We start from the raw sequence: 12,661 nt of genomic DNA, 5'->3' as shown, positions 1-12,661 counted from the left end.
ATTTGCGAGAAGAATGTGAGTTTTCTTACGAAAGACACTGTTTAATTTTTGTCTTTGTATCACCAGAGCCTAGCACAGTCATCACTGCCATTTTAATAGGTAAGTTATCTTACTTTGTACCTCACTGGTTTTGATTAGAATTTAATTGCATACAACACATAAAAGCACATAGTAAATAAATGTTTGTTTAAATTGAAATTTTAAAGACAATAATAAAAAACAACATATTAGGTTTATAAGGCATTGCATAGCTAGTTGCATTGGTTTTAAAGAAAATAAGCAATAAAAACTGGGGAAAATAGGTGAGAGAGAAGACATGGAGAAATACATCAAAGGAAAAACACAGGAACTAGTAGAAAACTGAAAATAAAGACGGTAGAACTAAAAAGGAAAAAAATTCACCAGGAGGTACTGAAGGTACTATTAGTAAGGTATGAATAAAAAAACAACTCATATACTTTTTAATAAGATGATGAGGGGTCCAGAACGGTTGGAGAACAATCGGAGAACATGAAGGGACTATGGATATTTTTAGCCTGGAAAGGAGTAAATACAGAAAAGATATAACTGTTTTAAAATCTATGAGAAGCTACCATGTGAAAGAGGGATGTCTAATTCTTTTTTTTATTAATTTTATTTTTATTGATATTTTATTTTTAAATCATCTTCATTTCTGAAGACATCTCTTCCTACTCCCCTACCTAGCAAACTATTCCTTGTAATACCATCTCCCACCCCTCATCCCAGGGGAGGAGGGGAAGTTTTATTTTGCCTAAAAAAGCAAAACAGGAGCCACAGAGAAAAGATAAATTCAGGCTTGATATAAGGAAAAACAAGTAGAATGGGCTACTACAGAAGGTAATGGGCTCTTCATCACTGGATATCTTCAAGAAAAGGCTGAGTGACTACATATCAGGAATACTAGTGAAGGGAATTTCAGTTCAAGCATGGATTATACTGGATAGTCACTGACAGTCTGTCTTTGAGATTCTGTGACACTGTTCACATCAACAAAAGGCACTGAAATTTTCATATTGTCTATGTAAAAGAGGCAGTGTGTTATCATGGAAAAAGCACTATCATTAATATGGTTCAAATCCATACAGGTTCAAATCCTGGCTCTGGCACTTTTAGCTCTGTGAAGTATGACAAGCCCCTTAGCCTTGCTGAGATTCAATGTCCATATCTGTAAAATGGAGATAATAATACTTAAAATACCAACTTTCTAAGAGTTGTGAGAAAAGCACTTTGTAAGGTATGGTATTGAAGTGTAAAATAATGCTGTAAAGCATTATACAAGTATCCCTGTATTAATGTGTGCCATTTATTTATGAGTCACGCTCGTCTGATGCCATTATGGGTCCAAACATTTTCTTTCTAATTCTAAAGCATTTTTCTTCACACAGAATGTAAGCTCTTTGAAGGCAGGAAATGCTAGGTTTGTGCCTTAATGTCCCCCAGGACCTAACACAGTGGATGGCACGAAATATGTGTTGACTGCCTACAACAAGGCTCAGTCAGAAAAGTATCTCTTACACAGAATATACAGGCCATGGCATTGTCATCCAGATCTGTTCTTTGGCATACTCTATGTCCTAGCACTGGAACAGCACTGAGCTGAGCACAGATGCATGCCATGAACTTCTGATTGCCTTCCCCAGAAGTTTTAACAGCCAGAGCTACCCAGAAAGAAATGGGAAGGAAATCCCAGATTGCCTCTTGGAATCATGCCTGGCCATTCCCCATCTCTACAACTCTGAAATTCAAAAGATGGGGAACCAAATCAGAAGGAATCCCAGAATCATATAATGATCTACTCAAGCTCCCATTTTCCCAAGCTATAAATTCTCCCAAGACATAAATGTTGCCTCTAAAACTTATTTGTGGTATATACCCCCAAATGCCTCTGCACTTATTGCTAATTAGGTTATTTGATGAATATTTACTAAGCATTCATCACACATGTATGCCAGGCCTAGAGGCCTGTGTGGGCTACCCGAGTCTTTCTTACCTCACCTCCGAGGTCTTCAGCTGGCCACGCCGGATGCACATATGAGAGAAAGGACGTTCCAGAGTCGAACAAGGGTTGAGCTTTATTTCAGGGTCTAGTTACAAGTGCAGGGAGGTCTTCCTTAGGAGGAAGAGGGGGAGATTTCCTAAGGAGGCTAAGATCTTAAGGGATTGGAAGTAGAAGTACAAGCGGGGAGAGAGGGGGAGGGGAGAGAGAAGAGAAGAGAAGCGGAGCCTACTGTCCTCTTGGCTCCTCACGTGCTAAGAGAGCTTTCAGGCTTCCTCAATCCTACTTAACCTTCAGCCGCACAGTTTGCATCTAAATACCGTGCTGTTAGATAACAATAGTGTGCCCAGATCCGGGACGACCTCGAGGGCAGGGAGACTCCACCCATCACGTATCTCCCGGGGAGAGGCGGAAATACCCGAGCTAGCTGAGCTAGCTCAGTCTGACCTTCTCGAATCCCCGCTGTTCATGGAGGGCCTCGTAAGACTCTAAGATTTAGAAGTCCCACTTTTACCCGCCCGAGACCGTCCACACGGAATTGAGCTTCCAATCCTCACACATGTAGGCTTGGTTAGTCACTGGATAGAAGAGCTTTTTTTTTTAAATTTTAATGGACTATGATTTCTTGGAACTTACAATCTAATTGTGTAGTTAGGAGATAATTATAATACTCTTTAGATACTCAAATAGGCCTGTGATGTAACAGACTGGGGCAGTCCTTCTGATAATGATGCTGATCATAGTTTATTCATTCCCAATCATCCTGTGCAACTCTTGCTCACGTTCTTCTGTAAGTTCATCAATGTAGCAGGAGCTTTCCACAGCTCTTGATAATGAGAGAATATAAACATACTGACCAGGCAGTCCATCCAGTGCTCTCTTCACATGACCAGTCCATCTTCCTTTTCTGTTCATACATTTCTTTGATGTCATCCTTTACTATGTTATTCTTTATGATTCCCTATTTGTCAAGGGCTGCAGCCTGTTCACACTCACCACGAAACTTTCCAGTGGAATAAGAGATACAATGCAAATAATACATTTTCTTCAGCCCAGTTCTCTACCTACAATTTGGCTCCAGGAAATAATGAGAGTGACTCTTGAGTGGGCAAATGGAAAGGAAACCCTAGCTCCTTCTGGTGTTGTTGCCTTTGAACTATCACCAAAAGGTAACACTCTATAAAGTATTAAAAGAGATACAAAAGTTATGATTTGACATCACTATTGAGGGAGAAAAAAAGGTGAAAATAAAAGAGGCAAATGTGGTCATGGCCAACATGATACAATGTGGATCAAATCCAACTACCACTGTGGTCTTGCCTGTCTCAACATAATATCAAGGTTCTGATTATTTGACGTATTTCCAGCTATTTCAAATAGATAAAGAAATCTTCACCAAGAGGTTCTGACCATAAAACATCATAAATGGTTACAGAATTTTACCTTAGAAGCTTTTCAGTAGTGAATTTTTTATGACTTTTAGACAATAAAATATTTAAAAGCACTCATAATGGAAAGATCTAAATGCACACTTGTCAAAATGCTTCTACATGGACCTACATTCACCAATATACTCCCCCTTTAGAACAGACTACAGCAGCTACCATATTTCACCCTGCTGGGAGTTATTCACAAAAGGTACTCAACAAAGGGAAAAGTAATATTGACTGCTGATTACCCATGGAATACACATCCATGTTCATTTTAGAAACACAAAGCCTAGGCCTAGAGGTATGATCAGAGATGCAAAGAGCACTGGGCTTAGAATCTGGAACATTCATCTTCCTGAGTTCAAATCCAGCCTAAGATACTTCCTAGCTGTATGACCCTGGGCAAGTCTCTTAATCCTGCATGCTTCAGTTCCTCAACTGTAAAATGAGCTGGAGAAAGAAATGGCAAACCACTCCAGAATCTTTGCCAAGAAAAGCCCAAACAGAGTCATGAAGAGTCAGGCACAACTGGAATGACTGAGTGATAAAAGAGGCATAATGAATGAGGTGCTAACCCACCTAAGACATGTGGGAAACTTCAATCAATCAATAAATCAACCATCAAGCGTCCACTGTGCATGTTCCAAGTATAGTAGTGTGCTCCAGGGACACAAGATCAAAAATTAAATAGTCCCTGTCCTCAGGAAACTTATACACTATAGCTAAAGAAATGCACTGGAAGCACAGAGTGAAGAAAGGAAGAGGAAGTGAAACTCTGTCATTACTGTTTAATAATTACTAATAACATTACTAATTAATTAACAAGTCTTTATTAAGCACTAAAATGGGGGTGACTGGTACAGATATTAAGCATTTACACCAATTAGCTCAATAGGAATATAACCAACATCTGAACAAGAGGCTGGACAGGGAAAGATGAATAATCAACCATGGATGAAACTAAATCGGAGTTTTCACCATAAAAGGCAAAGGGTCTTCTTTGGTGATTAGAATTCTAAAATAAATCCAGTCTTATAAAGATGTATGATGGCTTTTGGATGCCAGCTCTGACATTCACTTAGTTTTACTCCAAATTAGAATGTTATCCAACTCACTTGACACCTCAGGCAACACAAGAGCATAGAAGACAGTCAGTCTACCACATTAGCATATTCAGGATTATTTTTCTGACAAAGCAACTTTATTTTTTTTTAAAGTATTGGAAGATATTTACAACATTCTTTTCCCTGCAACTGTTTGTAAAACAAAGTGTTAGATCTAATGAACTATTAACAGAATTTTAGATTAAACAGTGTGACAAGTGATGCTTATCAAAATAGTCAGTACACCCCACATTATCCTGGGTTCTGCAACACCAACAACATTAAAAAAAAATTTCCCAAAGATGAAACATGTTGTCATTAATTTTCAGCTTCATTAGCGAGCTTTAACAGACTATTCCAAAAAATTTTTTAAAGCAGCATCAGTTCTCAATATGAAAAAATGAAGAAATGAAGTATGGGTTTGCACAAACATGTGCACCTACACACACATTTCCAAGTTTATTCCATTACCAAGCCAAAAGCGGGGATAAATGCCACTCAGCAGATGGAAGAACCAGGATTTCCAACAAGGGATTAAAACCAGAAAAATTAGTGCTTTGGCTTAGTTCTTCTAAAGGAGAAGAAATCTGGCAGTCCACCTGACAAGTTGCATGAATACTACTGTGAGGATATTAAATGAAACTGAAAGGAAGAGTATGATGCCTCATTACCAAGGCCTTGGAACAGAATTTGACCTACCTGGTTTATCCCGGTTTGAGAGATTTTGGATGACTGGAGCCTCTGCTTCAACAGCTCGGGATCACTGTGGCGGAATGGGCACCCTGGCAGCCAAAAACACCAGCAAGCACACAAATGAGGCTATTTACCCCACAGTTAGCACAATAATACACTCAAGAGACTGACTAAGCTCTTCTTAATTGTCTAACAGCTTATTAATAAAAAAGTTAATTACCCGTGTGTGTGACTGCTTTCCTCTTTTACTTTATTCTTTTTTAAATAAAGACTCCAACTGTATGGTTATCAGGGCACTGCAGGCTCAAGAGTTACATAAAGAATTACAACACAAGTAGACAGAGATTCCCATTTCAGGAGAGGGAAACAGTTTTAATTAGATTCTTAGCTAATAGGCAGAGAGATAATCACAATATAGCTATAATTATATCCTAAATTCCTAAATTCCACCAATTATTAAAAAAAAAACTGTGCCAAAATATATGCTCTGCCCCACCCCCAAATATACCAGCTATCTAGCTAATTAGGGGAAGCAAATATGAGAGGATTTATACTCAAACATTTTCTGCAAAGATTATATTTATTTCCTTTATATCCAAAGCTATAACAAAACTGAGAGTTGACAGGAAATTGCTTATTGGGAGGTAAACAAGGAATACTATTACTGCTATTAGTACTAATAATAGTTATTAAATTTAGGAAACAGTTGCAAATTAAGAAAACTTTTAAAGTTCATACATATAGGATTGTAGGGAACTATATTATTTCATAGGAAAAAAATAAGTAAATGTGGGCTCCTAGATATATTACATAAAAAAATAAAAATAAAGTAACAGAGAAGCAATTGTAAAAGTTTGGAAACTTTTAATATAATCCAAAATGATGAATAAAATACTTTCAAAATTATTCTATACTCTGAAAAATGAAAGGAAAACAATGAGTTGATAACATAAAATACAACATAAAGTATAAAAACAAATGTAAAAATATATTAGATTACAATATATTAAACCTACTTTTGCTCTTTTAAGCTACACAGGACAAATCTAATTCCTCTTCCACGTGACAACCCCTCAGATAATTGAAAACAGGTATTAAGTTTCTGCTAGTTCCTCAGTTTCCTCATTTGTAAAATGAGCTGGAAAAGGAAACAACAAACAACTCCAATATCTTTGCCAAGAAAACCCCAAATAGGGTCATAAAAAGTTGGACACGACTAAAATGAATGAGCAACAACAATTAAGTTCCCCATAATTTTTTTTTCTTTTCTGGACTAAGTATTGTGAATTCCTGCAGCTGCTCCTTATATGACATGATTTTCAGACCCTTTGCCATCCTCCTCTAAAGGTGGTTGTGGATGCTTGTCCTTCATTCTTAAAAAGGACCATGACATCTGAAGGTAACATGTTTAGATAAAGTCTCTCTCTTGAAATGTAGTACCCTGAATTGAACCCTACTCATCGTTATAATAAAAATTATTAAACTGAATTTCTAGTTCCATATTTTTATTTGGAAGAGAAAGAGGAAGGTGGTTATTGCTGAAATAACAAATAGCCCAGGACACCTCTTGCTTTTCCAAATAACCTTAATTATAAATGAGCAAGTTCAGAATAGGACCATAGGACCAAAGCCACCTGTGAGGCATATAAAAGTTTACAGACTTCATTCTTGTATTTATCATCGTTCTTTTATTATTCAAGTTGGGACTGTTAGGATTTTTAGTGAGAATTGCTCTGAAATAATCTGGTTATACACTCACAAATGGAGAACAGAGTGAGAACTCTTTGATAAGCCCAGGTATTTTTTTAAGAGGATACCTGTAAATAAGTGGTATAAAGTGGAACAATGCTTGTAAGATATGATCATAGACAGAAAGTTGGAAGAGATCTTAGAGGTCAACTTGTGTGACCCCTTCATTTTACAGAGAAATCTGAAGCCCAGAAAGGTTGGATGACTTCCTCAAGTTCAAACAGATGGTAAGGGATAGATTGTTTTTGTTCTGTCATTTTCCAGTCATGTCTGAATCTTCGAGATTTCATTTAAGATTTTCTTGGCAGAGATACTGGAGTGATTTGCCATTTCCTTCTCCAGCACATTTTACAGATGAGATAACTGTGGTAAAAGGGTTAAGTGACTTGCCCAGGGTTACTTACAGTTACTAAGTGTCTGAGGCCAGACTGAGTCTTCCTGACTCTAGGCCCAGTCCTGCACCACCTAGCTGCCCTAGGCACATCTTAATATTTAAATTCAGGTCCCCTAGGTCTAAACCCAACCTTCTTTTCACTACAATATGCTGCCTCTCTATGCCGTCAGAACAACGAAAGTCTAGAAATAGCACGAGGCTTTTAAAAAATCCTGTGGACATCAAAAGGGAGGTTTTTGTTTTTTAGTTATGTTCAGAAAATGAAAAAGAAAATGATAGCCCACTGCTTGGTGCAAACGGTATGATATCAGATGAGAGCAATGACAGATCTACTTAATTTCTGAGTTTGCCTTCATCATGGACAATGGTGATTAAATTGGAAAGGGTGAAACACTGCTACTTGACTGGAAGACTATGATTTTTGAGAGAGTAGAGTGGTTGTAGTCCCTTTCAATGACTTCAGATATTAAAGCACAGATAAGTTATACCCAAAGGTACTGAAGAATTTTACAGATATGCTCATATTACTGATACCTATCTCTTCCCACACCTCAGTCACAGGAATCCTTTAGAAAGGGGAGGAGGGAGGAAATATCAAAATTTATATAGTGCCTACTACTTGCCAGACATTCTATTAAGCACTTTACAAATACTGTCTCAATTAATTTTAAACTTTAGCCACTGTAGAAAACCAGAGAGATGCTAGAACACTCCAGAGAAGGGCTACAGTCCTGGTTTTCCAAAAGGGAGAAGTGTGATGGGGGGAGATTCTAGAAACTATAGCTCAATTAGTCTGGAAATATTCTACAATGGATTATTAAACAAATGGGGTAATTTCCCCAAAACTTTTAGAAAAGAAAACAATGATTGCAGGGATCATAGATTCAGAGCTGGAAAGGACCTTGGAAGCCTTCTGGTTTAACCTCCTTCCCTTTTAAGATGAGAAAACTGATCATCAAACATCATTTGTTGAGTGTGATGGGCACTGGAGATACATACAATCAGCCGTGACATTTGTCCTTGTTCTCAAGGGGTTTATAGCCCAGGTAGAAAGATGGGACATGTACATCTAAAGATAAATAGTATAAAACAGTACAAATTTTTTTAAATGGCAGCATGTGAAGAATCTCACCATCCATATGGGATCAATTTTCCATCTGAACTCCCCATAAAATATCTTCTTTTGAACTAAAGAGGAGGAACAGTGTACTAGACTGGATTTAGGAAATTATGAAGTCTTCTTTCAATGATCCTATGCTAATTTGCTGCAAAAACCCATCTTTTTTTCTAAAAATGTTCTGCTGGTCTTACAATGTAGTTAATTTTCATGATTCCTAAAGGGCATAATGAGATTATAAACAAGCAGTGCCAGACCAACTTCATTTTGGTTTTAAGTAAGGGACATTAGACTGATATACTGGGAAATGCTTTAGTTACAGTATGCCTTCAATCAATTAATCAATAAACATGTTAAGCACCTACTATGTGCTCAGTACTATAATAAGAACTTCATCAAGTTATCTGAGAAAGTTTCTTATTAGATTCTGGTGGGTAAAATGGGAAGATGTGAACTAGATGAAAAGCACCATTAGATAGATGAGCAACTGTATCCAAAATTGTTGAAAATTACAACAGCAAAGAGTTCTCTCATGTGGCCTAAATACATAGCCCTTGGTCCTGTTACATTCATCATTTTTTATAAGTGACTTGAAGGCATAGATTGCATGCTTGTCAAAATTTGCACATGATACAAAGATGAAAGAGATAGCTTACATTCTGGATGAAAGAATTGATATTCAAAAGCATCTTTATAGGCTAGATTTATGAAATAAAACAAGAAAGATGAAATTTAACAAGCATAAATAGTAGAGTCATGTGTGTTTAAAGCAACTACATAATTACAGGATGGGGAAACAAAGAAGTTTATGTGGAACAAAAAGACACAGGGGGTTTTATTTGACCATAAGTTCAATAACAGTTAACTAACTGTGGCAATGTTGCTAATAAAGTTCATGCAATTAGCTACATTAATAGAAATATACTGTTGAGGGTAGCAGAAATAATAGGACCATTGTCCTTTACACTAGTCAGATCACAACTAACATGCTAGATTCAATTCAGGGTACTATATTTCAAGAGAGACTTTACCTAAATGAATTTCCTTCAGACCAAGATGGTGAAGGTTCTCAAAATGATGTCATATAAGGAGAAGCTGCAGTTTAGTCCAGAAAAGAAAAAGATTTATGGAGAACTTAATACCTGCTTTCAAATATCTAAAGTGTCGTCATATGGGATTGTTAGGCTTGTCCTATGTAGCTCAAAAGAGCAAAAGTAGGTCTAAGATATGGAAATTAAAGAGAGATGGATTTCTGCCCAGGTTAGGTAAGAACTTTGTAACAACTGCAATTGTCCATAAATAGAATGGGACATCCTATAAAATATCCAACTTCCTACCTCATAAGAAGGGTTCAAGTAGAGCCCGAATTTTCTGAGAAGAAGCCTGCTTTGAGTGGGTAGTTTGGCTAGAAAACCTCTAGGTTCCATTCAAATCATGATGAAGAAGGGATGGGAGATGACCTGGAAGGTAGCTTCCACCTCTAACATTTCACCTTATGATTTGATGAAAACACTGAAGGCCCAAAAGGTAGAATTATGACATCTGTTATCAAGGAATGACAACTATGGGAGGGAGAACCAAAAGTAAATCAAAAAGTCCTCTGGGCAGTCCAAATACATGTGCTCAAGAACCTACACTATCTCCTGGGTTTTACTCTGAAAGGCCATCAGAAAAGTCCACTTAAGGACTTTTTATTCTGGCTTTGGCTTTCTTATTTCATCCTGCATCACATCCCAGAGAAGCAAGAAATTAAAAGGCTACAAGAAGCAAAAACACTGACAGCAGCAAAACAGCTGGGAATGATCGTACCTTGTGGGCATTACCTGCAGAATATGCAATTAATATTCAGAAGGATGACTATAAGGAAAGTTTAGATATGTAAAACTGTTATTTAGACATATAAGATTATATAGACTGTAAGGAAAGTTTAGATTATACTCATTAATCAGATGGTGAGTGAATTTGTAACATACTTTACAAACACTTTTATCAAAAATGGTCAGAAGAAAACCATGTGCGGCCCATAAAAGGCTTTTCAGTGGAAAATTCACTTATGTATATAATACTTATAAAACAGCATATAATTACATACTTATTACTTATATAATATTTATCCAAGAGTATTGGATAATACTTGGTTGTGAGTCTGACAGACTGGGAGGATGTCTCTTTCAGTAATTTTATTCATCTCTATGAGAAATATTTGAAACTTAGATTAGGAAAAAAAAAATCATAGATCACAAAATCTATAGATGAGTCTCTCTTTTTTAGAAAATAAATTTGGGGTGATTTATATTAACATTCATAAATAGGAGCCACTTAAATTTCTCAATTAATCGTCTTGTTAATTAGATCACAGTCACGAGAATAAGATGCACATTATTCCTGAGGGATGAGTCTTTTGAAAATTAAGCAGCAATGTTTTCCCTGATAGTTTCAAGGCAAAACTTTGTAAAACTTTGGTGTCTGCCCTTTGAGACATCCTAGCAGACTAAGAGAAAGAGACAAAACAGCTAGTGAATGAGGAAAGAGAGCACCAAAAAGCCTAGTCCTGCACAAACAGAAATTCAGCTGAACGACTTTCTCTTGCCTGACCTAGTTTGGTAATAGGACAAATCAACAGAAGAGTAACAGAGCCCTTGCTTGACAATGATGAGTAATATAAGCTACAAACCAGTTCTTGCCAGTAATGCAGGGAGCCATTATAGGTCTTCAGTTTCCTGGGGAACCCTTGAGTTCCTGTCCATTACAAACATATCAGATATAAGCACTCACCGTGATAATCCCCTTGGCTTGGTGGATTGGTTAGTATAATCTTCATGCAGCTGAATGGTGTGTAGTCTGTCCTCTTGCCTTCCTTACCATAGCTATGGCGGATGTTGTAAGCGTAGCCTTTGTCAAACTGAGTGGAGAAAAATGAAACGAAGACGGTGGATGTAAATAGATATTGCATATCAGCCTTAGCCTTGATAGGTCACTATAGCTAGGAGGAAGAAAATTTCAATTGGAATGATAAGTTAATGAAGAAAATGAGATTACCCAGAGCAAACAAACAGCATCAAAGGATAGGTACATATCCATTTTTCACAAGCAAACCCATGGCTTCATCAGTGTAGGGAGTGCCTGGTAAAGAGCTCCCCCTAACTCTGCAGATGAACATGTGCTCAGTCACTTAGATCATTACAGCTGCCAGGAGAACTGAGATGTTAAGTAATTTTCCCAGAGTCCAACAGTAGTTATGTGTCAGGGGTAACACTTGAAACCAGGTATCATTGAGATTCTGAGGCTAGTTGTCTATCCTCTGTCAGGTGTCCAAAACAGCAGGACCCTGCCCCCCCTCCACTGCTGCCTTAAAATGTAATTAGGAAATATTTAACAAAATAAATAAAAATACAACAGAACATAGTATCATTCTACATAAATATGAGGCCCATAGGGAACCGAGTGTGCAGTTTAGTGGTCCCTGTTTCTATATCAGATTGACACCAATGCTCTTGGCTATGCTGCCTCTCTACATTTCAGAAAACTCATTTGAGTATTATTGATAATTTGTGAAAGAGGAAACATGGTGTAGAGGATAAAGCACTGGATTTGGAGTCAGGAAAACCTAATTTTTATCTGTGTAATCCTGTAAAAGTTGTCTAACCTCTTTAAGTCTCAGTTTCTTTTTCTGTAAAATGAAAATAATAATAGCACCTAAATCACACAGCTGTTGGGAGTAGAAACAAGACAATGTATGTAAAGAACTGTGCAAACCTTAAAGTATTATGTAAGTGGAGGTTATTAGTAGCAGTAATAATAACGATGACAATAACAACCAGCATGATGTCCGGCCACTCCCTGAGACCAAGAAATATGACACAAGAGACAGTAGGTTATGGCCTGGAACCTTCTCTTCTCCCTCTACTTGGGGATTTCATCAGCTCCCTTGGATTTAATTACCATCTCTATGTTGATGATTCTCAAATCTTTCTATCCTGCCCCAAACTCTAAGCTGACCTCCAATTTGCTTCTCTACCTGCCTTTCTCACATCTCAAACTAGATGTCTACTAGACATCTTAAACTCAACATATCTAAAACTGAACTCATTCTTTCCTCCTAAATGCTCTGTTTCTTCCTTATCACTATTAGTATAGAAGGTAGTGCCATCCTCCCAG

At 37.2% G+C, this 12,661-nt stretch overlaps 1 protein-coding gene across 2 annotated transcripts in view; it reads right to left on the bottom strand.

Annotated features, from left to right (window-relative positions):
- The window catches only part of PRIM2 (DNA primase subunit 2), a 369,300-nt gene that overhangs the window by 30,312 nt on the left and 326,327 nt on the right, over window positions 1-12,661 (bottom strand). For both annotated transcript variants that reach the window (XM_072642540.1, XM_072642541.1), the window contains exons 11-12: window positions 11,279-11,405; window positions 5,250-5,332 (exon numbers count right to left, since the gene is read on the bottom strand). In XM_072642540.1, the coding sequence (XP_072498641.1) occupies window positions 5,250-5,332; window positions 11,279-11,405 (210 nt within the window). The remainder of the gene's footprint in view (window positions 1-5,249; window positions 5,333-11,278; window positions 11,406-12,661) is intronic.

The sequence above is a fragment of the Notamacropus eugenii genome, chromosome 2 (genome assembly GCF_028372415.1).
Source record: "Notamacropus eugenii isolate mMacEug1 chromosome 2, mMacEug1.pri_v2, whole genome shotgun sequence".
In the NCBI taxonomy this organism is placed as follows: Eukaryota; Metazoa; Chordata; class Mammalia; order Diprotodontia; family Macropodidae; genus Notamacropus; species Notamacropus eugenii.
Note: the sequence above shows the minus strand (reverse complement) of the source record. Positions and strands in the feature narration are given on the sequence as shown.